The 27,048-nt window shown below is 42.1% G+C and overlaps 2 protein-coding genes across 2 annotated transcripts; one reads left to right on the forward strand and one right to left on the reverse strand.

Moving 5' to 3' along the window:
* The first annotated feature begins 3,711 nt into the window (after nucleotides 1-3,711).
* LOC124296952 (uncharacterized) lies at nucleotides 3,712-19,247 on the forward strand. Its single transcript, XM_046747437.1, has 13 exons — nucleotides 3,712-5,852; nucleotides 9,563-9,788; nucleotides 13,074-13,189; nucleotides 13,465-13,701; nucleotides 14,616-14,767; nucleotides 14,995-15,211; nucleotides 15,363-15,524; nucleotides 15,817-16,014; nucleotides 16,097-16,212; nucleotides 16,330-16,664; nucleotides 16,757-17,056; nucleotides 17,420-17,720; nucleotides 18,010-19,247. The coding sequence occupies exons 1-13, from the start codon at nucleotides 5,031-5,033 to the stop codon at nucleotides 18,185-18,187; spliced, it is 3,360 nt and encodes a 1,119-aa protein (XP_046603393.1). The 5' UTR covers nucleotides 3,712-5,030; the 3' UTR covers nucleotides 18,188-19,247.
* On the reverse strand, nucleotides 15,202-26,811 carry LOC124296959 (arginine kinase-like). The gene is made up of 4 exons (XM_046747458.1): nucleotides 26,314-26,811; nucleotides 25,855-26,020; nucleotides 24,504-24,805; nucleotides 15,202-15,327 (listed from the first exon to the last, which is right to left on the reverse strand). Exons 1-4 carry the CDS (start codon nucleotides 26,809-26,811, stop codon nucleotides 15,259-15,261), a joined length of 1,035 nt encoding a protein of 344 aa, XP_046603414.1. The 3' UTR covers nucleotides 15,202-15,258.
* Between the last annotated feature and the right edge of the window lie 237 nt (nucleotides 26,812-27,048).

Raw genomic sequence — 27,048 nt, forward strand, 5'->3', positions numbered from 1 at the left:
AAACAATTTACATTTTTAATTCTCCCAAGCTGATATGTTACGTTGGCAAAATTTTGTCTGATTTGTCCCTGCAGTAAAAGTTTTCTTCAAATTGAATCGAATCTATTTGCCGTGACTGAATTTTTAAGTTTGTTATTATTGTACAGCCAGAAATTTAGCTGCCTTCGTTACTTGAATTTTCTAGGTGATCTGATAAACTTTCTGCAGCGTGAATATGAGATAGTCACATACATGTACAGTGGGCAGCTTTTGCGCTGGGCCTTGTGGGCCACACGGCCGCAGGACCCATGCAATGCAAGTCCTTTCGCCTATTACACTTTCGCAATGTCAGGTAGGCACATAGGTAATATCGCCGGCGATTGTAAGGAGAAAAAGTATGAAAAAATGGCAGAGCCTGACGAGTGGGGGCGACTGCTTTGCAGCTGGCGAAGCCTCTCTCCACAACAGAGTGACCGGAATAATTGCGAGATCTTTAATCCGGTGGAAGAAGATAATTACACCAACGTAAGACCAATTGCCGGGGAGCTAGGCCAGCTTAATTGAAAGGTTACCAACTTAGTTATCGCGTTACGTGCGTTCTTATAAAAGATGGTTCGTTACCTTCGAAGGGTCCTTTAAACGGACGATAACGCAAGTCGTAAAATTAAGTCTTGCAAAGTCAAGTTATCCTGGGGCTAAATTATACTCGAAGAGGAAAGAGGATCGTTGAGTTAGGAGTTAGCCGAAAACACGTGACAGGCAAGTCAATTTTACAATTCGCCTTCAACAAGTTATATTTATATACGTATATATATAGATATGTAGGGGGATGGACCCACTCTAATCGATAAAGTGTAAGATTATCCCGGGAATAAATAAGCCCTGTCATTTCGCCCGTGCAGCGTATAATAAATATCGCAGATTGTTATTTGAGTATGATTATCGCGCATTTGCAACCGCCAAGATTTCCACACTGCACGGATAATTCACGTCGGCGAGGATTATAAACAGTACGTATTAAGGTTCTAACGATATGAAAACACAATAAAAACCGTTTAAATATAATCTAACTAGCAAATATTTAATATGATCCAAATTGAGCTGAGGAGTAGATGATTTTGGTGTTCGGCAGTGACACGTGACTTTTCGTATAAATAATCTATGCGTATTGTGAGTTCAAATGTCGGTGAGACTATAACAGTAATTTTAAATTCCAGTTTTCTGCGAGCGTAGCCAATTTCACTTTCGAGCCCACATTATGCCACGCCGTTTGTAGAGTTGATACGATAGTACATAAGATAAAAGAACAAGGGGAGAATTATTTGTTTCTGACATTTCTGGAAGAAGCCGAGCAAAATCGAGTTTAATAGAATTCGTTAACTTCACGATAAGTCTAAGTGGAAAATAATTAATATTTAATTGGAGTATAATTTCAAGCGCGCAGCTGAGTTATTCATATACTTTCAGAAATACCAGTTTCAAAATAATTTACAAACTTGGAGGCTGGCGAAGGCTTGATCATATTATACTTCAACCTGTAGACGAAGTATTATAGACCATTTTCGTTTTTGACGATGTAGTGAAACAGAGGCCTTTTTCTCGATTTTTAAAACTTCATTTAAGGTTTTCCCTCAGATTTATTATTGCTCAATCAATTTTATATTATACGGTGGTAGTGATGCCGTATCAGAATTGCCCCCACTATCAGCATGCTAATAAACCACATGAACGATCAAACTTGATTGAAAACGAGTATTGTAATGAGCTTTGTGCGATAATAAAATCGAAAAGTAATCATCAGTATAGCTTCTACGCTCTTGTTTTGTTCAAATGTAGAATACATTCGATACCGTGTGTGATATATTGTCGGATGATCTACGCAAAGCCTATACCAGTGAACCTTTTCACCAGATAACGATAGTATCTTACGTAATTTAATGTTATTCTCGAACGTTTGAAACCGTGAAACTTGTGCCAAAAAACGTTTATTTGCATCAAGGAAATAAACATATTTAGTTAAGATTATTATAATTAGACGTAATTTTCACACTGTGTATGTCAAAATTATCATAGGATCTGTTCTTTGAAACTAATTTTACAGATAATATTCGACCCACTTCATTGTAGCCAAACTTGAATTGCCCGAAACGAAAAAACATCACTACTTATATCCGACGATAAATGCATGTTTACGGTTTTGTGGAACGAAATTTCCAGACGACAGATTATACTACAAAACAGCGCGACAACTTTAGATAACTGAATTATGTGAACAGTTCGGAATACGTAGCAGTGTATGAAAGAAATTTCATTTGTTAGACTGCAGAGTAACTAGAACATTCTAGAATAATGGGCATTCTTGCAATAACGATTCAAATACAATCGCGCTTACAAAAATCTGTGGTACAAACAACTATTTAGTGTAATTATAGTTGTCCCATTTTGTACCCAGAACTACATTTCTCGGTTTGGATAAAAAATGAAAATAGTTAATAAATTTACAGCAACCGCAACTAGAAATTGAGATCGGCGTGTGACCGTTGGTTGATGAAAAAAATTGATATCGGACGAAATGTCTGCCAGTAAAGTAAAGCTGTGTATAATGTACGAGACACACAATTTCGTTCCAGGCTCTCCGTGTACATAACGATAAAAAAAAAGTTCGCTTTGCACATCGCGACTAAAACTTTACCTTTGATCGATCATGCCTGGAAGGCAGATTTGCGGTAAGCTTCAAGTGCCTTCCAGTAGCCGCAGAGCATCACCCGCAAAATGCCGAAGTTGCATGACTACGCTAGAAACCATAGCGGTCAACGATCCAAAGTTATTGAGCCGATCATATATGCGTTCAAATTTTTCGAATTCCACGTGCAGTCCCACAGCTGCATGGTTGCCAAGTAGCTGCGCTGTGTGCATCGCATGCATGTGATGCACCGTTTCCTCTTCTTCATCTTCTCGGTTATCGAGACGGTGGATGCGCACTTGAAGAACAACAAGTCTATGAAAGCAACTCCTAGAGCCAAACCGGTTTTAAAATACAGGCAAGCCGCAGCGACAAAGAACAGCATTCGGCGATAGATATGCAGCGCACGTCTCTCGGCCACTTGAGTCGGCATTTTGGTATCCCGGCCTGCCTTCCTTCCGTCTCCAGACTCGGCTCAGCTTAGCTAGCTTCTCAGTTTTACAATTAGTTAATCCACATGCGAAGTTCGTACCATTCATTTGGCCCTGGTTCGGCACCGCGACGAATATTGACAATCTGACGAGTATTACGTTGGTTGGTAATGCGTTGTACTTTCGCCCTCTTACTCGAAAGTAACCAATATGCACTTACGCAGTCTCATTTCCTGACACGTCACCGGTACAATTACACTCAGTTGGAACTGAGTCATCAATTTTCTCATATCAATTTATACGGTGTCACCGTTGTCGACTTCCACCGCAAAATTATACATATAGTCAACTCTACGGAAAGCTGCCTATACAGAGTGAATTGCTAACGACTTGATGGTTTAATGCGCATGCGCTAAAATTCAAGAGCAAGAACGTTTGTTTTGTTAGGATTATGTTAAACCATTAAGTCGTAAGCAATTCACTCTGTATATGTATAATGTACAAACTATACATAAATGATTGTTTTTTTTTCCGTCCGCGACAGGCGATACATTTTCTTTCAAAGCACGCATTAGTTCGACACTCGCACACCGCGTACCATATTTCAACGAATGCTAATTATCTGCTATCGTGTATATCCTGTCTTCGAATGAATTATAAACATAGTCGTAAATTCCTCGACTCTGACAAATGGTGGACAATACAAGATATAATGGGCGTATAGTTGCTATTTGCGTAAATGGAATGAAATGTTTGTATATATTTAAGTACTCATTGTAAGCAGCTATATTCTCGATCTACACAATGACCAGAACAATTTGTGGGAGAGCCGCAATTGCTACGTTCGTGCTTTTGTTGAAACTCGATTTCACGAAGTTAAGCAGCTCGATTGAACTCAGTCCTGCGGAGCTAAGTGGAGGCTACTTCAGTGAGGGTTGAAGACAATTAGAGGAGACGAGCTGGAAGGCGGCGGTCTTTGGAATAGTGGAATATAGTATAGGTATATGTTGCAGGCTCATAGCTGGTTCTACGTTTATCTCTCGAGATATATAAATGATTCCGGACCACTTACTCAGCTTTTTCTTCCTCTTCCTCAACTTGAACTTCAACTTTCATTTCAAATGCCGAATGATATAACGCGATATCGTTTAAATTGCCTGAACGACGAGCCAGCATCAATATATACATCATTATTGATCCTCGGATAATGGTCTGGCGCGTTAACGAAAAGACCTGAGGATTCGGATCTCGTGTGCGGTGCAGCGTCGGGTCGAAACACATTGCACGGGATATGACTAATAAATTTCTCCACGTCATTCCGGACGTCGTCAATTTTCTTACTAGCGAATTTTGCACCGACGAAAGGTGGGGATGCGGCTGTTGCGTTGAGCGTAAAACAGAAGGCCCGACAGCCAATCCCGGTATCGCCTTGTTTACGGGTAACCCGTGGCAACATTCAATACGAATCCCCGAAGAAGGTCCCCCAGGTCAGCGCGTCCTCGGCAGTGCTAGTACCTCGGGGGAATTCCACGGAGTACCGTTGAAGGAGCGGTGAAAAATCACTTGGTCGTTTGGCCAGGCATGCGAGCGTCGTGACGAGGCATCTGACGCAAACTCGGACTTCCAAAGTGATACCAAATGGTGGGGAACCGCGAATAACGGTTGCAATTAGAGGAAAATTGACCCGGTGACCTCGCAGTGTCTGCTGGCACCAGGTACTGGTTATAGATTACAGGAAGCTCTAGCGACGCCGTAGCGCAGTCATTGCCTGACAACTCCTGCAAGCATGCACGAGGTTCGCAAGCTCAGAATCGGTTAAATCCGGTGAATATACCAGAATGATTCCCGGTCCCCGGAATTTCCGGCGGGCCGAACCTCGCGCATCCTGATCAGGTGGAGGTGAGCGAAGACCGAGTACTTTTGACAAGGATGTTTGAATGGGCGGCGTGTGCTCGTGTCGCGGACGGGCAAGCCAGGTCAACGCTGGTTCGATCCTGGACCGAGTGATCAGCCAGGCCAGCAACCAGGACCAGTGCCTGCTCTACCGGCTGGCGAACTACAAGAAGGGGGGCGAGCTTATCGAGGCCTACAACAGCGGGGGTCAGCTGGAGGTCGAAAGGGTCATCCGGGAACAGTTCAGCGTCCTGATGTACGCCGAGGGGAAGGGCCAGGTGATAAACAGGGCGGAGTACCTCAGGTGGAAGTTCCGGGACCTGGAGGAGGTCATCCTGCCGATCGAGGCATCGCTCTCCAAGTTCGACCCCCTCGCCCAGTGGAAGGACCACGACGCCTGCTGGCAGATGCAGTACCGCGGCTCCCTCGGGGAGACCCTCCTCCACGTCCTCATCATTTGCGACACCCGGATTCACACCCGCGTCGCCCGCATTTTGCTCAAGTGTTTCCCCAAGCTGGCCATCGACGTCGTCGAGGGCGAGGAGTACCTCGGGGCCAGCGCTCTCCACCTAGCCATAGCCTACAACAACAACGAGCTCGTACAGGACCTCGTCGAGGCCGGCGCCGCCGTCTCGCAACGAGCCACGGGCAGCTTCTTCCTTCCGAAGGATCAGCAGAGGTTGAGACCGGCTCGGACAACCGACTACGAAGGACTCGCTTATCTCGGCGAGTATCCCTTGGCATGGGCGGCCTGCTGCGCGAACGAGGGCGTCTACAATCTGCTCCTCGACTCCGGAGCTCATCCCGATGAGCAGGACTCCTTCGGCAATATGATTTTACACATGGTCGTCGTTTGCGACGAACTGGTGCGTAATATGTATATTACATAACGTACATCCATACGCGAGGATTAATTATGAGGTTGAAGTTGTTAACGCTGACGTAACACGAAGCGATGAGGAAAAACCCAGTATTTAGAAATTTTAGATTAACTTTGAAGGAGTGCAAGTTCACAAAACATTAGCATACTTTGCATTATCACGGCTTACGGAATTCCAGACTATTCTTGAGCTGGGAAACAAGAAGAGACTGAAGTCAGTAACGTTCACATGACGAAACGTAGAGGGAAAAAATCACTATTTTGCAATTTCATAGTGACTAACGTAGTAATCAATTTTCCAAAATGCTTATATATTTTTAGTTAATATAATTTTGAAATACAAACTTGATTCATTACGATAACGTTACCCACTTCAGCTTCATGAAATAACGGGTTCTCCTAACATGCATTATTACAATAACGTTACTAACTTCGACCCCATGTATAATTTAGGTCGTAAAAAGTAATTTTCAATTCTTGAATACTTTATTTTACGACCAAGTTTTTTATACTACGTTTGGGGCAGGTTGCCGGCTGGCCGTACTCAGATTAGAATAATGTGGTTTTAAAATTGATGAAAAATATTTCATCTGTCATAATTACTAGAAAATTCTAGTAAAATGGATATCGTTGCAGTAACGGTTTGAACATTGTTGGGATTACAAAGAAATGTGATGGCAGTAACTACCTAGTGTGATTATAATTGTCAATACTAAAATTTTCAACTAAGTAAGGCCTCGACATCGATTTATTGTTGCACGAACAGCAAATTATCACAATCATTACATGTGAGTGATCCTGATAAAAAAAAAATAATAACACCTAAATACTAGACTTTCTGGTTATAGTTACGAAATTATTATTCATTTTGTACTCAGAACTACGCACATGTTTCGATTGTGGTAAAAAATGAAAATAGTTAAGGACTGTGAAGTAATCATAATTAGAAATTTTCTCGATGAGGGTTATTACCATATTTTACGTCGTATGTTGTATTTATTATACAAATATAATTTCAAGACTTATTTCTCCACCGTTAGAAATATCACGGACACAGTATTACCTATGAAAATTGACGTTCACTATTAGATTACGACGGTTGCAACTGACATTCATGCTTAAAGTAAAATCATCAGCATATCGACCGATTGATTGAGATTAAAATCGATACATGGATCAATGTGGAAATCGATGTTGGTTTGCATTACAGAATGTACAAGGTACAAGTGACTGATGAGATTTTGGATGTCGATACGGTTGTAACTTCTATTGTTAAGTATTACCGCTATTGTGGATTGTTTCTAATGTTTTTATGAAATTTTTATAACCAATCTTACGTACAGTGTTGGTCTCATGTATTGTTAGTGCGATCGACTCCAACTTTGAGAAAAGTACACCCGCAATATTGTTGACTTTACACCCGTTTAATTTTTTCGGACAAACCTTTAACGTAAGGGATTAAGCCGGGGATTTTTTTATTTTTATCTTCAGTGAAAAATTTCATATCTGTACACGTGCCTCGCGAGAACCCCTATCGGACACATCGGCGCACCCACAATTTAATGCTCCGATGTTTTATGTTTTTTTGCACAAAGTGTTTTGTTTCTGCTTTTTGAACGCTTTTTTTACTTTCTTTTTTTTCTATACCCTTTATACGCGTACGGGTGGCCTTTTACCAATTATTGGCACGCGATTGGACCTCAAAAAATACGGATTTTACTTTGAATTTGACAGACGCAGTTTCTTGTGTCCGTTCACTGTGCACGTTGACTGTGCAATATCCGAATTTGTTTTCACTCTTTCCTGGGTAGAAAAAAAGTCGGCTGAACAGCGGGGATATTCTGTACCGTAAAACAGGATCGGATAAATGGTGCACAGTTGAAGGACATGCATAGCTAACGATTTGTACAGACTTTTGAACAAAAAAAAAAAAAAAAGAGCTCAGCGAGTAATCAGGTACACCGTGCAGGCCTTGTTTCCTCAAAGAGCTCCGCTATTTTATTGAGAAAAAATTTACAGAGAGAATTTCGAAGTGAGTCTAACAATAGTCGACGCCAATTTTCTCCAGAGTGAGATATTACATCTTAAATTTTTCTTGATGCTGTTATCGGATAAGACGATAATAATAAATTGGATATGCGGTATTACAGATATCACTGCATATTGAATATAGTACGAATCATGTTACCACATATTCGTCTCCGGGAATATCGCAATGTCAGCAAATGACTACTTACTTTGGAATTTAGCAACTTAGCTTCCACCATGAGTTACAATAGTATAGTTGATCATATTCGACACTGCATGAAGGCTTGTTTATGAACACAATATCGGAACGTCAAAGCATTTCGGAGAACATGTCGTAATGTATAAGGAAAGACAATAAAGTAGGTACTGCATTTGTGTCAATGTTCACATATTTCGTCCGACAATGGTAAACATGCGGCGTTTGTGTTGAATTAATACACTACATTTTTCTAATTGGCCCCTTTTGGAACATTACGACACCTCAATATATCGCGATATCTATGGATCATTACATGCCGAATCGGACAGCTTCTAATCAAGAAAAATTTCTACTCAATCCATTCATTTGTACAATTACATACTTTACCAGCGCAAAAAATTCTATTCTAATCAACTATCTTAAAGTGGTATGAGACAGGTTTGTGACCGGATAAAAACGAAAAAGATGTGGCAAGTCAAAGTTTTGTGTCAGCTTCTATTTTAACTTCAATTTCTCCGAAACTATTGTTCTTACGATAAAAGTGCACTAGAACTTCTGGAACTGTACAGAATTCAAAGTCATATATCATCAGAACCGTTAAGCGCCTGTGAACCAAACAAACAGGGAAGTTGGAAACAAAAACGTGAAGTCGAACCGTGTCCGATTTTCGAAATTTTTACATTATTTAGGAAAACTGACTTGGCTGTAGATTAGAGGAAGAATGTAGACAGAGGTCGCTCTTCACCTATTTCTTTCAACAATATTTTACTCGGAGTGTGCGAATAATTCGACCTCGAATTAAACGTAAATCAAATAATTTGATTCGCATTCGAGATGAAATTATTTAAATTTTTATTTTACATACTTGTAAGGAGGTGTTCAAATAATTCAGTCAGAATTTATTGAACTTCAACTTGTGATTTACTCAATAACTTCTACAAATTACATTCAATTACTTGTCAAAAACAATTTCGACAGTCGCACCTTTCATTCGACCGTGTATATATACTCTGAAGACAGAAAAAGAATTGGAGGATTTGAAATCCGAGCTGAACAATTCGGATAATACAACCGTTTGATTAATTGAAATGCACCCTAATTACTTTGATATTCGATTCGATTCAATTCGATTCGATCACTATTCGCACACCCCTACACTTTACCCGTATAACGTGCGAATGAATTTGGGAAGAGGTCGAGGTCGTACTTGGCTGGATGCACTGCGCGCTTCCCTGAAATAACGAACGTCGGTCTTTTGATATCCAACAACGGCAGCTGTGCCATAGTTTATGACAGGCGAAGGAGCCCGGCGTAACGGTTGGTCACGGCCGGACTTAATCAAGAGAACACGCCAGCCGACATTGTCTCGTAGATCTTTTCCAGCAACCGCCGGCCGGCATGGCACGGTTCGCCTGGACGGCGTCGATTGCTTTCGGCCGGCAGATGATTGAACTAACGTCATCTTCCAGGACATGTTCGGCTACGCGTTGAGGCACCCGAAACTGCCCGCTCGTAACGGAATCGCCAATTCTGCTGGGCTAACGCCTCTCACCCTGGCCTGCCAGCTGGGGCGTGCCGAAGTCTTTCGGGAAATGCTGGAGCTCTCGGCCCGAGAATTCTGGCGCTATAGCAACATCACGTGCTCCGCCTATCCGCTCAATGCTCTGGACACCCTCTTACCCGACGGCAGGACAAGTACGTTGACGAGGATTGATTCGAGCTCCGTACCAATTTTCGGCCACTCTGTAGGCAGTCATTATGTGGGACTGTGGTACCACGACTGGACCCAACCATTTTCGACACTCGATTCGGGGTCTTCCTCAGTTTTTTATCCTTTCCACCATGGAGATCGAACTGAAATGGCTGAACTGACAAAACTTGTCACAGTAATCGTACACGTTAGGTCTATTTTTAGTACCGATAGTGTCGCTAGTGTTCCTTTTGCACAGAAGTGCCATTGGTTGCAGGAATGCCCAAGATCGACCGATCGATGATGTTGCAATGTGATTCGTAGAAGGTTTTCAACTACCGCCTTATACTCCTTCCACTGTCTTCGGTGCATACGGAACACCAAGTGCCATCTTATTTCAAAAAGCTATTTTTTTACACGGAGATCGGTCTCCTTATGTAGTCTCCATGCTTTTCACGGTCGCGGCCCCATTCGTTGTCTGCGCGAAGACAAGTGTCGCTGCTTGTGGCGGAAGATGGTTATGTCAGCAGGGTAAGTCGGAAAAAATGTAAAAAGTGACTTTTCTCGAGCATGCCGGGCTGCCAGTGAGTGGCCGAAAAATGACAGAACTCGCTCGGCACTTGTGCGTTAACTGCACAATCAAAATATATTACCTTGGGTGATTTGAGAACAGGGTCACGAGACGAATTTGAAAGTATTGCTACGGTAAAAGCACGAAATAGTCCATTTTTGGTGGTTGTTTTCGTTCCGTAAAGTGGTGCTTTATACCGCCAAGTTCGAAATTGCGGTATAAAGTCTATGACGTAACTTTGAAGCGCAGCTCGAAGTGCGCATCAAAACTAAGGTATACAATCCCAGGTGCGCATGCGCACAGTAATGCTATCACATCGCCGAACTGACAGGACGCCATAATCTCAATCACCGCGTGTCGTATTTGTCGACTGTTTCATGCCTGGGCCATAAAAAATATTTTATTGGGCTTGCCCGTGAACTGTTTTTGGTGTGAATAATGATTCCAGTAGAGGGCTTTTGGTTGGTCTTGAGCTCGTGCTACTAGCATCATTATTCTCGTCTAAAACCACTTACTGCAGCCCGGATAAAGTATTTTTTTCGTAAAACATCGATTAGACTTGAAATTTTTCGTGACACGATCTTTCTAATTTGAGGAAGTGCGCTCTGGTCAGTCAAGACCGACAATTTATCATCTGAATTAGTAAATATAACCTCAAAGCCCGTCTCGCAGCGAAATAAATCGATTAAAAATGTATATGATATTTATTCAGCCATAGGTAACTAGAGCGCCCTTTCTGGCAATAGCACAATCATTTTACAAAACATTCCAAATCGATTCGAAGATGCGAGAAAAAATTATCCCGACTCTCGTAATTACTCTTGTCTCGGCTACGTGACACCGTGTTCGAAACATCTAGGATGAAAAATTTTATAGCTATTTTTTTTTTTCTAAACAAAACATTCAAACATGAAAGAAATTTATTGCTTTAAAGCGGGTAAGATAATTATTATAAAAATGATTGCTCAAAAAACGATTATGAATATATGAAGTTGCGATTTGCATACACGGCAAGAGCTGTAAGGCTACGCATTTCGATCCCACATTTAAATAAAAAACGACTCGCGATAAAAATTACGTTTGGACAACAAGAAATGTCAGTGATTTCCAGTTTTAAATCAAACTAAGTCTAAAATCTGATAAGGCATTCTGAATTGAAAGACCAAAAACGTAGAGAAGATAACTAAAAGTGACTTTGTAGGATAAAAGTAACTGATAGTGGAGTCACTGACTCACTGGTAGCCCTGTAGAGTGTTTGAAATTATGAACAGCGTCTTCGTCACATCTTGAATCTAGTGATTAGACTCCAAAAATGACAATCTTATTGGTGATTTGCTGTGCAACACCGCTGCCATTGGTTAATCCCTTTCATAAATTCAAATTCACCCCAGAAATGGGGAGCGAAATCATTGAAAAGAAGTCAACTATCCGTCATCCCCGCAAAAATTGCCGAATTCCGCCACTGCGCGCGCTGGAGTCAAACGTCGCTCTTGCCCAAGATGATCGTGCATAAAACGAATGAGAAGATTTTAATTACACAGGGGAATTATTCCGCAGAATTTGACCGTGAGTGTTCGAGCTCGCGACGGAATTTCTGGGAGTCAATTCAGTCAAGGCTCGTTTTTACTTGGTGAGACTCGCGTAGCTCCTTTTAAAAGGGTTAAATGGACCGAGAATTTTGGCTTACATATTCTAGGAGAAGTCTGATGATAAATAACGCAAGGCTGAGAATGTCAGTTTCGTTGATCCCTCTATGCTGCGCAATATATCAAAGCGTTCCTCCTGCCTAACCACCCTCTATCCTGCTTGGGTCACTGTGTACGTTGCACCAGAAACAAGAAAGGCGCATGTCGCGGCACAGCAATCAGCCTCGAAAATCAATAATCTAAAGTGCCAAATCTATAGATTGTGCTCAACAACCTGCGGCTGGAACACGTAAAAAATTTCCAACCCTCGTACTTTGCACGAGTATATTTGCACGATAATGCCCCGTCAACGAATTGATTCGGGTAAATTCTGACTGACGTCGAGTGTACCGGCACGACAAACGGTGACACGGAATGTGGAAGTCCACCTCATTACAGATCTATTCACGCGAATCCACTCGTTAATCGAATAACCGGGGGCTAGTCAAGTGAGGCCAATTACACTAAGCTCGGTTCGCAGCTCACGAGGACACGCCATCTTCGCTCGTTTGACCAATCTAAAAACGAATAAAGCAAAGACCATTTCAACCGTATTACGGTAATTGTTGGCCGCTGCACGATGCATACATACATATATTTCACTTGTATTGCGAAGCTCGTTACTATACCGACATGTTTGAGCTCACGGTGCGTTGCTAATGTCCGACATTAACACCTGTGCACTTGACCATTCGTACAGGGTGATTATTTTCCAGAACCAAAGATACGACTACTATTCGCATCCGATTTTTCTCATACGCGTCACTGATTAGTTGAATCATCTCCTAGTTACCGTAACAATTTCTTCAAGATATCCGTGCAAGTTAATTTCGTTACATCGATCTGGCTCAAAGCGTTCTTTCTCCGCTGCATCAATTTCGCGAAAACGGAAAATTTTCTTTCCGTTCCAATTTACCTCAGAGACGTGGGTTAGATAAGACGCTGCTTCCGCGCTTCAATTCGCCAAGCTCACTGCAGCGCACAGCCTCGGGCGATTTCTTATACCGACACAAATTAAAAAATTCTCCTTTCAGACTGGAACTCGGCACTATTCATAATCCTGAACGGTACCAAAGAGGAACACTTGGACATGCTCGATGGCGGTATAATTCAACGTCTGCTTGAAGAAAAGTGGAAAACTTTTGCCCGCGTGAGATTTCGATTTATTTGTACGGTAGACATGAGGAAAAATCTCTTTCAATGAAGCCACTTTTGAAATCAATTCTGCTGTTGCTTTAGTAACTTCTGCGGTAAACCAACTGTGTCGTATATTTAATAAATTGTTACATCTTTCAATGAATATATCAGAGTACCTAAACCCAGACTGTGACGGACTATTGTTCATCGGCAAAAGTGGCCCTTTGATGCAGAGATCTTATCGTCCGGATCAGATGTGCAAAAATCCTTTCGTTATGTTTTTAACAGCTTCAATTTCTAAAGCGACTGGTTATCCTAATTTTCCATTTGGTGTCGTTGTCATTGGCGGTCTACTTGCGTCCCGAATACGCGGAATCGGACCTCCTGGCCTGGCCGGAAGACCCAACAGACGTGGCAAGAACCATAGCGGAAGCCATCACAGTTCTCGGAGTCCTCAGCTACATTCTCGTGCAGTTGGGCGGCGAGGTTATCAACATCGGACTTCTGTCCTTCCTCAGGCAACTGGTACGCGACTCTAACGCATATTATTTTCCACCTTCCAAAGTTCTGCCTGCATATAGTTCTACTCGCCATCTCATGCGTTGCGTAAGTACAAAGGTACTTACTTATGGTCAGCCACGTATACATGACGCATAGATCGAGCAGGTGCGAATGAATACATGAATGCCGAAGCAACGTAATCTTGTCTGGAGAATGAGTTTTACCGCGATCCTATTATCCGTCGATTGTGCGAAATGCTTATATCACTGATTAATTATCGCGGTCTTTAGAAAACATCGAGCCATTCACAGTCCGTAATTGAGAAATTTTTGGTTGTTTGTTTGTCCATCTGTTTTCGACGTCTTTATGAATCCATTTCAAATCCTCAGAATATCCCTTTACACGAACTAATTAACTTGGTATCCAATTATTGTTCAGTTGCGTAACATTATGCGTTACTGTGTTTGAAATTAACACGTGCGATAGGAAAAGGCGATTCCTGAAAATGACGGAATCCGTGCCAAGCAAGGATTTGTTTATGTTTTTATATAAATAATAATAAACAGCAATAAAAGGGAGTGAAGAAGAGCCGGAAAAAGAACGTGCGATCGTAATTAAACAATCTGATACAAAAGACTATAGACTTATCCTATATAATCTCGCGAGGACACGAGGTGAATCGGAAATCAACGCGTCTTGTCAAGTTCGTTGAAATTCAGTGTGCGTGGGTGTCAATAAAGAGGCGAAGAAACAATTTGAGAAGGGGGTACCGCGGAACTTGAATTGCAATCGCTGAAGCGTGTGCCTTGAATAGAATTAACTGCACGGCATTATCGCGATCTGAGCGTCATATCGCATTCCGCACTCTTGTTCCATGTACGAACCGATCCGAACTTTGGACTGTTTAAAGCAGCATTTATTTTTCTCTTATATCGCAGAGCCACGAGCCCGCAAAACTCATATTCCTGGTGAGCAATCTGTTGATCCTCACCTGCATCCCGTGCCGACTTGCCGAAAACCGTTGGGCCGAAGATGCGATTTTGATTGTAGCTGTTCCTGGCTCATGGTTTCTCCTCATGTTTTTCGCAGGGTAAGGAAGTCTTGGACGGTGTTCAATCGTTGCACAGAGTTACGCACTGAAATTTACTAACTATTACTGGTGAACATCAGCGTTATCCAACTTACCGACACTTGAAAAGCCCCAGAGTCCCAAGGACTAGAAATTACGAAGATTCGGTTTTTAACAGCAAGGCGGTCAACTCGTGTAGACTTGCTTGTAGATACTTAAAGGCGATTATATACAGTCAACATTTGCAGGGCTGTACGACTAACCGGTCCTTTCGTAACGATGGTGTACAGCATGATAACCGGCGACATGTTGACGTTCGGAATGATATACACCGTTGTGCTTCTTGGATTTTCCCAGTCTTTCTTCTTTCTTTACAAGGGGTTCCCTAGGGACAGACATTCCCTCTACGACTCCTACGCTTCCACTTGGATGGCACTGTTTCAGATTACCCTTGGAGACTACAGCGTAAGTATACGTAACATCTCTGTACTTAAGAAATTAGAATATCCATATTACGTGCGCAAGACGGGAAGCATATTTAACCGCACGCACAACTCTGGGGTATTACGATTGCGGTGAACCTCGTGAGATAGTTAACATTTAATATAAATTCCAGTACACGGAGCTGGGCCTTACGACGTACCCGAATCTGAGTAAGACGGTATTCGCCATTTTCATGGTTCTAGTACCCATACTATTACTCAACATGTTGATAGCCATGATGGGGAACACTTATGCTCACGTCATTGAGCAGAGCGAGAAGGAATGGATGAAGCAGGTTCCTGTCAAACGATAAATAATCTTCACGCTAAGATGGATCGTCAATTTTAAAATACTTCTTCAAGCTGACAGCTCTTTCGGATAGTTGAAAGAGAAGTCTTACGTTTTATTTCACGACACCAAACTACCAAAATTTGTTATATCCGCACAGTTACGTTCAATCAAATAAGACGTTGCATTTAGAGACAATTAATGAACATTTTTTGCCAATAAAAGGTCAACGCTGTCTGTGACACCGAAGTCGGAAAACTCTTTTCGAGGGAGGCTTAATCCAGCACTTAATGTTTCAGTGGGCTAAGATAGTTGTATCTTTGGAACGTGCCGTTTCGCAAAAGGAGGCGCATAATTATCTGCAAGAGTACAGCATCAAGCTCGGCCCGGGCGACGACCCGAACAATCCTGCCTCTGAGCAACGGGGCGTTATGGTCATCAAGAGCAAATCCAAGACGCGAGCAAAGCAGAGAAAAGGTGCAGTCATCAACTGGAAGGTAAGCGAATTTATTATAAGTTGGTCTCAATACACTGATTGCCGATAACCTACATGTATGAAACACCTTGCGCGTTACGCAGCATGTTGGAAAAGTGACAATAAACGAGTTGCGAAAACGCGGTATAACTGGAGAAGACCTTCGCATCATCATGTGGGGGAGAACTTCATTCTCAACGCCTGTACGAGTTCCAACAAGGTACGGTTTCCTGCACTTTGGAAAGTTACACTGCACTTGGTTCATCATTAAAAAACTTCCATGAAAGTTTTTCCGCACGACGAGCATATGAAAATACGCACGTATATCATTTCTCAGTACTGCATCAACCGAACCGACGGGAGTTACCGCATTAACTGGCGGATTCGGCGACGCCTTGTCAGCTGCTCTTGACGTGATGGCATTCGCCCACGATCTGGATATAACCACAGCGACCCAAGGCATCCCAACGACGGCGAATCCGATCGGGGGAGCAAAATTGCCAAAAACGCAGCAAAAGCCGCAGCCGCAGCAACAGCAACAGCAACAGCAACAGCAGGTGACCCAGAAGGCGCAGGTTGTAATCGGGAAATCGCCAGGGATTTCGGAATTGATTGAAAAAAAAGCAATCATCGCTGGCAATTCCGAACGAAAGCCGTTTATTACAGACACCCGTGAGTTACATAAGAATTCCGTTAGGGTTAAGACTATTGGGGCCTCTCTGGGCGTTCGTTCCCGCGTAATTTGACCGTTTCTTACGCTTCAGTTGTAGATCTATTCGGGGTACGATTGGAGGATAACGAGACTCAGAATTTAAAGTCACCCGTGACGGTGAACGAAAATCCGGACCCGTTGCTCGATCTCGTTATCACCGCTGAAAATCCTACCTGCGATGACGCAATCTTACTAAACATTGCAAAAACTGCTCAACTTATATCCGAAGTTGGGGACGTCCAGGCGCTTCAGGCTCATCAACGTCGATCAGTTACCAAGCTTCTACCATCCTCCACTGTCAATGCCAAAAAACAATTCCTGATCGAATCAAGCGATAACGACATTCTTGGAGGTATAACCCTGCTTTTTTTTACTACTTGCATTTCCCTCGCCTGATCCGCCCTAATTTTATCACCCGAATACCCATTTCGAAGTGGGTATCATATAGCGTACAAGAAAGAAATCACCGCGAAAAGAAAACCCGACATTATTATCGAAGGTATTGAACCGCAACACTCGGTACAAATCAAGTGCTCGATGGTTCTTCGTGAACAATGTGAAAAAAATCTCTCTTTCACCCCCTATCTTTCACAGTCCCTCGAAATCTTTGCGAGGCTATTAATTTCGATGCTATATTTGCGGACAACGTTCGGTGAATCAAAGATGGCGCCATTTCCTTTATCCTCGCGCGATCTAAACTCATCGGTTTATCCAGATAACATTCTTCTTGGCACGGAATCACGACTGCGAAGGATCCGTTCTGCCAGCAGCAGAATCGCAGCGAGCAGGAAATATTCTCACCACGGAGACGAAGACAGTTCCACGTCCTCACCTTCCGGCGACTTGACCGCGGGCTATCACCGGCTACTCAATGAACCGGAAGAAAAATCTACAGTGATGCAAAATGACACCCAGAACATTTCCACGTCGTCAAAGGCTGTATCGACGATTAACGGTGTCAACGGACACGCGGCCAAGGGTAATAAACGAAGGACTGTCAAAACGGCGAAAAACAGGTATTCGTTCCACCTATAATATTGATAACTCACTGACTTTCAATTCACACCCAAAGACACCTCACCACAGTCAAAGTCACGTGGTGTTAAATTTCTCTAACACTCAGGCATTAATATCAGTAAGATTCGGTGATTTTGAATTTGGAAGAGATGCAACCCGGCGTCAAATGACCTGTGCCGCATTTAGGGGTCTTGCTGACACGTGAACTAATTTTATCGTTAGTAAACGTATTTTGAACTCGCCGAGGGTCGATTATTCGTGATGCGATCTGTGGCTTGTGTTTCTCAGAGTGGCACCGAAGGAAGTGGAGGGGCACGGGAAGAGGAGGGAGAAATCGGCTGGAGCAGAGGCTCCTGCTGCATCACCGGAGTCTTCGCCAGATCCATTGGAACCCTGGAGCACGCGAGGAATTATGGATATGAACACGATTCTGGCCTGGAAGGAAAATTCCCCGGAAAGTCCGTAGCCTAGAATCGTTTTCCCTCCAAAATAACCCGGATTTCACGGTAGGATTCCTCTCGAATCGCGGATTTCAGGGATCAAAGATCTCCCGAGATGATGATGACACCCCCGGGATATAGAGAAGGTTCGCTTTCGACCAGGGCATACCAATTACTAATTGGCTCGTAAATTGTGGACTCAAATATTCGTGCGATTTCTTAGTTGACAAGATTCCACGCAGCAAGCATGGATTAAAGTTTTTAACGAAGAGAAAAGTTAGCGAATTATCGTTGATTTGTTTGCCAGACGCGAACGTTCCCACGAACCACTCCGGAAGTCCGTATCAAAGTCGCAGAAGCACTTCGCGTAGCTTTTACACGTTTAAAATCGCCAATTTTAGCTGGCAGGTAGCTAGCTATGGAGGTACAAGATTGATTTTCAATTTAAAACTATACTGCTGCTACCGTAGTTAGGTATAAATACATGCAGCGCGGGCAGTCACTATTCCTGAATATCTGTATACCTATATACAAGTTTCGGTGCGGCCAACTATTATTGAACTACCTCTCAACTATCGATTGAAACACCCGGCAATTTCTCGGACTCCGTGCTCATATGTACACACGTACACCTATTGCATACACTATACATATAACGTAAAGCGTCCCCGCACGTTCCGTGTCAATTGACAATATGTGCTCTACAAATTTCAGATTTACACCTGCTGCACTAGGATGTTTTGAACAACAAATTATCGAGTAAAATTTCGTTAAAAGTACATTTTAAGCCCAGCGCAGAGGTGTTGTTCGTTTTAAAAAGTCACAGTTGCGCTATCTAATTGCTGATCTCCTGTCCCTAGTTCTTACGGGGTCCTTCCATGGTACCCAGCGGAACTAAGAACTCATCCAACTTCGCACTTGGCGATAGATTTGATCTTGTCATAGTTGGGTAGTGTTCATGTGTCCGTTCAAATATCTATAACGATTATTTGTACCTCTATTTTCAGAATTTGTCATAAAGTCAATTATAATGTAAACTGTACACCAGTTTTATAATAAGTATAAAAATGATCAAACTCCAACTTATGAATATGATATTATTTTATTATACCCGTTTGTTGTCGGGAAATAAAATTCAGTCCCAATTTCTGATCCGGTTAGCTATTTTCACAAGACATTACAAACGATGTTGTTAATTTTAAAATCACAACGGTTTTATCGAAAAATCGTTACATCCGTCTTGTTTACTTTATTCTACTTTTTATACTCGCCCCGGTTAATCGCTCCACTCAATACTCGATCGTGTTAAATTACACCCAGTACGAAGCACTGATCACACGTGAACCGGGCAGTGCTCGTTTTATTTCAAGCATCGGTTTCGACTTTTAATTGAGTGAGCGTTACCTGTAACCAGGTATGCTTGTTTGGTTGAAATTATTCGATCACGTATCGAGCATCGTTCTGGAAAAACGAATTAACGCAGTACTCGACTATTTCAGGTCCGACAACTCAAGTCCGAGTGTCGACGAGTAATAAGTAAATAAAACTAATACCAAGATTTCGCTTATTCAATTTATTGATTATAGCACGTGATTACAGGACACGCGCTGCTGTCTGGTGAATTTTTCATCGCTCCAATAATTATTTAACCATCGTTCACAGCTGTAATCTTAATGTGTCGTACAATGAGTCATGCGATAAGCTGTTATGTCGATATCAGGGTGAGGATGAACGTCACTGTGATTATATTTTCCCGTTAATTGATTTTTCCAGTTCGCTTTTTGCAGCTAGACAGAAAAACTAGACCGTAGTTAAACATGCTGATTGATTTCCCATTGGAACAGCCTTGGCCAAATATCTCATGGGAAAATTGACATTTGACAAAACACCATTCTTTCAGCACGGAACACTGTAGAAATGATAGCAATCAACTGGCGAGAGGTTAAAGTAGATAAAAGAGAAGGGTGAGGCGAGGTCTCGGTTAATCGTATTGCAAATTTATTCCATTCCTACTTCTTAAGCCCTAATCATTTCTCGTTTATTCCGAGAAATGAAATTTACCCACCCCGCAGGCATAACGATGGAATTGGCGTTACTCGAGATAGGGTAGTTCATGCACCAACCGTGGCAAACCATCGCCATTTCAATCGATTCAATATTTCCGCTGCATGGGCGATTGTTTACGGTTTTGTTTTTCGCTGGTGGTTCGAGAAGATTCATCACACATGAAACAACTTTGTTTTCTATAACTTAATGGGTTCAAAAGAGGAATTTAATTAAAAAAAAGCTAGAAAATGTCTTTAATCAATTAGTTAACATTTTTTAGTCGCGTAAGTCATTTCAACCGATGGTCTGATGAAAGTAAAATTAATGACTAGTTGTAAAACATGATGATGAAGTTATCGATAAAATCCTAGTAGGTATAAAGTTTCAAAACGTTTCGAAAAAAATTTCAGAAACTTTTGTAAAAGTTTACCGCGTGTATTTTTGTGGGGGGTGAAGCTTTTTCGACCGCGGCACAATGAGTTTTGAATTGAGTTTACACGTCAATAAACTCCCTAAAATTCACAAAAGTTTAACAACAGCTTGTCCTTGTTAAAACGAATCGAGGAGAGGTTGTTTTTTTTGTTTTTTTTTTTCGAGAATTTTAGCATTGACTTTGCAAACGGTCGAAACCCCCTTAAACAGGCCGATGACTTTTTCATCTGACTGTAAGTTCGAAATGGTCAACTGGTCAACGGATTCAAAGTCGGAGTGATTAAATCCTGAATCCACTTCGATTGGACGCAATCTCTGAGGTTGGAAGTCGAGATAACGCGGTGTGGAAAATCCACGGGTACCTTATCTCGTAGGTAATGTTGTGGCTACAGAGCCCTGGGAATCCGCCTCGGGGATTCCGCGTCCAGACTCACTCTCTCTCTCTCTCTATCTCTCTCGAAGCTACTACCTGTTGTTCGAATGCGAATTCGGACCCGCAGCGAGTACGAATTGCAGGTCATGCCAGTTCATTTCGAAGGAACAACGGATGTTTGTGCCAGGGTGAACGGGCGACGCGCGTGATCTTCGACGACTTCAACGAGGGCATTCGGCCGTCGCGAGGAGCTCCTTCAAGGATCGTTTACAGCCCGTGAAGACCTTCGTGTAAGGCAAGCAAGCCTGACCCCGCTGGACCCTGGAGAACGCGTAGAGGTGTTTATCTGCAATTACCCGACCAATGGACCGGACCTTGGCCGAGCCACTTTACGAGTTCACCGTCCGTCCCAAGGATTCGTCCCTGTGGGACAGTTCGCGGCATGGAATACGGCTCCCTTCGACGCACGTGAAAATTAACCTTTTCATGCCGACAAGACGGGCCGGGGTTTTCCTACTTGTCGTCTCAATCTATTGATGTTCCATCGGAAAATTATTCAGTGAAGTTATTGCGACCAGACGCGAAGTGTCATATATTATGCAGTACAATGAAACGGGAATGACGTGATAAGTTCAATCCTAATTCTGTATCTGATCTGTATTGGAGTTTCTAGAAAAGAGATTCAAGACAATCGGCTCTTCGGTCTGATTGGTTCTTCCAGGGCCCGTCAACTGAGATAGGGAACCGTGGCAAATTATATTAAAGGGGTACCCTGATCGATTTCGACGTTGACGTATGTATCTCCGAATATCGAAGTTCCACGTATCTCTAACGCGAAAAAGGGCGGAACAGCCCCATTTTATATGCAATCCTGAACAAAAATACTCCAATATATTTACATTTGACGTAGAGATAAAGAAACGGCACGGATTCTACGAAATCGCAACAGTAAATTCATAGTATTCATGCCATCTTTTTGTTTCTGCGTCAAATGGAAAGATGTTGCAGTATTTTTGTTCGGAATTGCGTATGGAATGGGGCTGTTAAGCCGTTTTTTTCATTTGAGATACGCGGACTGTGATATTTGGAGATATACACGTCAACGTCGAAAGCGACCAGAGCACCCCTTTAATATAATTATTTTAAGTATTTAACAAATTGCGTGAGTAAAACGTATTATCTCTTTTTCAATTAGTGTATTGGACTGATACTTTTACCTATACTTTTTTTCGACTTTCTAAGACTGTTTTGTAAAAAATATGGATATATTTACATTCTACTCAAGGTGCCGAATAAAAAAACCCATACTTATGTATTTACCACTCTGTCAAGTGCATCCCAATTTCTCGAAATAAGTTGCAATTTAACGATAGCGATTGACCGAACTCTATTTTCTAGGGATTCTAGTCTATATCTACTCTTATTCTACCATTTTTCACTTCAGAAAATGATGTATTCGCACTCAATATCCACTGATCGTAAGACTATTAGCACACCACAGTCACCACTTTGACTCTACTTGTTGCCATAAATTGGTGCATGCATACACGTACTTAAGATGGTTGTTTACTGACTCCGGAGTCGATAGAAAATCCTTTTGAAAAATTATATAATTTACATTAAAGTTGTTGGAAGAATGCACGAAACGAAAATTCATGAATTTTGAACATTTCGGAAGGTAGTTTATTATAATTTTATTGATAAAGTTCTGTCCATAGTTTTTCATTTGACTACCTTCGTCATCAGATACAGGTAATGCAGATTGTATAGTTTCATTACTTTCATAGATCTCAATGTACAATATATTGTGATTATTAGTAACGAATCAATCCAGCTTACGTGAAAATACGATTCACGATATTCAAACTCAGCGCCATATCATCGGGTCCAGACGCGACATTTGTAACCTACACCGTCGTGTTTATTATTAAAATTTTTTTCGAAACGCTCGGCAACGTTTACTTTTTAACATATCGTTGTAAATACCATTATTCCAACAACCATTATCTCAATTTTTGTCAAGATCTACGACTTTTCTGAAATTTTTGTGATGACATCTTCGTTGAAAAAACTTAAAACGTCCATAAGCCATATATTGAAAATCAGATTTTCATAAAGCTCGTTCTAGAGCTTATCGGCTGGTAATCTGATCTGATATTCAACAAGGAGATTCACTTCATTCCTGTTAACAATCAATCAGTCCAAGTTTCATATGCAGCTAAGGACTCTGGACTGACTAAAAAACTAGTTTGAAGGTATGGGCTAGAATTTTTTCCCCAAAAGATCGTTGGCGCGATATCACGTACGCGTGTTCGATTATACGGCGAGAAGGTTTGTAAAGTCAAATCAAAATTGCAAAGCACCCCTGGGAAGCTTCGCATTGAGACAGTGGAGCAATTTAGACAACATTTATCGGAAAACTTTGCAAGTAGTAAGAGCAAATTTGTTTTTTTATTTTTTTATTTGGCCCCGAGTTATTCCCCCTTCTGGTGAAAAATTATCAGCACTCCGCGAAAACTTGAGTCGTTTCGAAAAAAACAAAAGATATTGTATAAAAGTAGTTAAATACGACTACCGACTTCATTTCATCAATTATATCGTGGCTATGAAAGAACGATATTTCTGTTCGAGGAGAATCCTATGTGAAAGTTTCACGGTTATACTCCGGTCGAGGGCAAAATTGTGGACCTTTTATTTCCAGGATAAATTTGAATAATGTGAGTTGAAAAAAATGAATGCAAGCACCACAATTGCCACTCTTGGTAATATATGGACGTTCTATCAAACAAATCCGGTGGGGGAGACTGCAGAAGAATACTCCTCGAATTTCCTGCGTTCACTTTCGTCAGACGAGGCGACGTTGAAACTCCCCGCTTCGGAAATTACATTCAAACTTCCGAACGAAGAGCGTCTGGCAGTTTGCAGCTTCAGTCAATTATACATCAAGTCTACACGCCTGAGAAACCTGTTTCATTCTGAGATATAATTTAATATGGAAAACGGTATTAAATGTATAGAGATGGATCACTTTCGTTACAATTATAATTGCGTATCAATTTAAAAATAAAAAATAAGCATTCTAGGACGATGCATTTCAATTCGATAATAAACTTACTGCACAAGATCAGCTTAATCGGTACGTAATAATCAGCGTTTGCTTAACGGATTTTCATTTTTTTTTCTTTACGTTTTCTTGTTCGTACTTGAAGAGCATTGTGTCCTGCTGATGGAACCCTCGCGAATGGAAAAATGAATACGGAGGTACCAGGAGTCCTTTGACTTGATACATGCAAGGAGGGTGAGTATAAATGATGAGTCCGAGACGCGCATGATCCGTGAGATCAGGCTTCCTTTTCGAGCCTGATCATCTCGAGGACGCCGTTTCTCATTTCTACCAGAGCTTCGTACTCAGTCAATCCCATCCTCCGCTTGTTGCTGACGTCGTAGATGCCGCCTTCCCCCTCGCAGTGTTCGCCTCTGGTTCCCCTTACCTGGAGGTTGTACATTCCCGCGATTTCCTCAAACCGGCCAAGGTTCGCCGACAACTTTGGCAACTTCACGTGCACCGAAGCTCGCACCGCGCTTCCCAAATTCGTTGGGCAGAAGTTGAGGTACCCAATCCTCTCGTTCCGACTGAACTTCAGATTTCGCTCAAGCGCCGTAACAGCTCGTACTAACCTGGCGTACACTTCTCCCAAATCGCCCCCTTCCTGCATCGAGATTATTCGCAGGTGGTCCTCCTCGTTGCACCAAACCAGAAAAGTCTTCGACTGGTTCAAGTATATTCCCCGACCTGAGGAAGACCAATGTTCAAGTCACTTTAAACTTGTTCACAAGCCTCAATCACAATTCTAGTGAAAAAATCTCTACACGGAAACTTTACCAGGTCTCTTTTCGAGATAGCGACTACCGTTTGACTAATCAAAGGCGGCATAACGACAGCACGTGAAAATTTTCACTTATAATTAGTAGAAAGTCAATAGTATGGCTATGAGAGTTTTGGACACAGATTCCTACTACCGACACTTACCGACATCTTATCTAGACTCAAACCCTTCTAAGCGATCACGTCATGGGATAGTTGTCGATAAGTGCCGGTAGTAGGAATCTGTGCCCAGAACTCTCATAGCTATACTATTGAAGTCGGCTATGTCAATATATAATTGTCGTAGAAGCTGTAACAACCCTATATTCACAGATATATTCACTAACGTCTAGATGAAGACAAAGTGAAAGCAAATACTGTAGATATCATATAGATCGCACTATCATTTGATGTAATAGGATCAACAAAATCTAGCAATCATCGAAGTTTCTTAACTTGTCTCGACAACTTTTCGACGATGATAAACCAATTGCATAATTGTACTGTTGACTGTAAATTTACAACCTAGCGAACTTTAGTGAACATTTGGTTGACATGTAATCAACTATTGGCTACAAATACGCCATTTTCATCAGTATCCGATTAATTGACTTCAGTTTCTGCGACCAATAAGTCGGATATGAGACGACTGTGTATAACATGAGTTGTGTCAGTCGTAAATACGGCTGAACTACTATTCAAAGGCTTCTTAGCCGATAAAAATGAGTCGTTTACTGTACAGATGTACATTATACATCCGGGGTTCAGCCGCTGATCTATTCCGAAGACTGGAGCTGCCGTCGTTTCCATTCATAATGGTTATTCTCACGTAATCACTGCAGAATAGACGTTCGCGCAGCAGAAGCAAATTAACGTCGAGTCTATTCCCGCCCCGGCCTGACAGCAGAGTTAAAACTGTTCCGACGAACTCGCGAGTTATTAGATATACATGTATAAAAGACTTGAGCATGCCTCACCCGTTGGCCAGTATTTACAGGCCTCGGCCGACTGCAGGAATCGATCGCCTTCCTTGAAGAGGAAATGATCGTCGATTAACTTCTTCTGCACGTCCTTCTCCATTCCTACCAACGGGTAATACTGCCCCTTCAAGTCATCTTCCAATTTACCGAAAGCATCCGTCACCTTCGAATGAGCGTTTAACGTAAAATCAGGCTAAGCAGTCCCGAACCTTTTCACTGGAGCACTATTTATTTACGGTAATAAAGACACGAACAGTCCTCAAAACCGTAACGAGAAACGAATTATTCAGCGTATCAACACTTCTGTTCGGCTCGAGTGTCCTCTCAGCAGTAGGTATACTTCGGATTTCTATTACTCTTGGTCAAACTTGTCAGAGCCCAAGTTTTAGACAGCACTTAGAGATACAATGTGAATAATTGGATACTGGAGAGTTTATCCAAATATTTTTCGCATACCTTATTTTCAATCTCGTAGTAATGAGTCTCGCTCATGCTGGGATTGAATGGATAGCCGGCGAGGGATCGGCCGGTGCGTACCCTGGTCGATATCACATAGTTTCCCGAAGGATCCAAGTTCCCCATGTCGGCGGGCTTTCCCCAGTCTGGAAGGGGGTGGATGTCGTCCGGACCGAAGCCCCCGTGGTAATCCTCAATTATTGGATCGAACAATTCGGCGAACACGGTATACGCTTCGGGATCGGGAGCGTAGATCCCGATTCCAGAGTCCAAATTTTCTACGCCAGACTGAATTACGTGCAGGAGGGTCGATCCGTAGGATGTTTTGCGCTTTTTAAGTTTATCAAACACGTCGCGTGTCAAATATTTCTTGAGGAGCGACGGGCTGTCGCTGTTCTTTAATAATTTATAACCCTCCTCCAGCTTCCGTAGTATTTCTGGATCGACATTAGACGCCGCTGACTTTTGTCGGCACGAGCATAATCGTTTGTCACACATTTTTATTCAAATTTATCGTGTTAATTTTTAATCCTTGCTGTATAAAATCAGCATTGTTTTCTAAAAGGTTTCGGTCACAAATGTCGTTTCAAATTTACTATCCATTATCGATAAAATTTGAAAATCGCCGTAGCTTCGATCGAGTAGCACCAAGACTGCAGGGTGAAGAATGACCGTCTCGCCGAAAATTTCACCCCATTGGTTATTTGTGCCTTCTTGAAAATGATTATACTCTTG

Source organism: Neodiprion virginianus, chromosome 2 (assembly GCF_021901495.1).
Source record: "Neodiprion virginianus isolate iyNeoVirg1 chromosome 2, iyNeoVirg1.1, whole genome shotgun sequence".
Taxonomy (NCBI): Eukaryota; Metazoa; Arthropoda; class Insecta; order Hymenoptera; family Diprionidae; genus Neodiprion; species Neodiprion virginianus.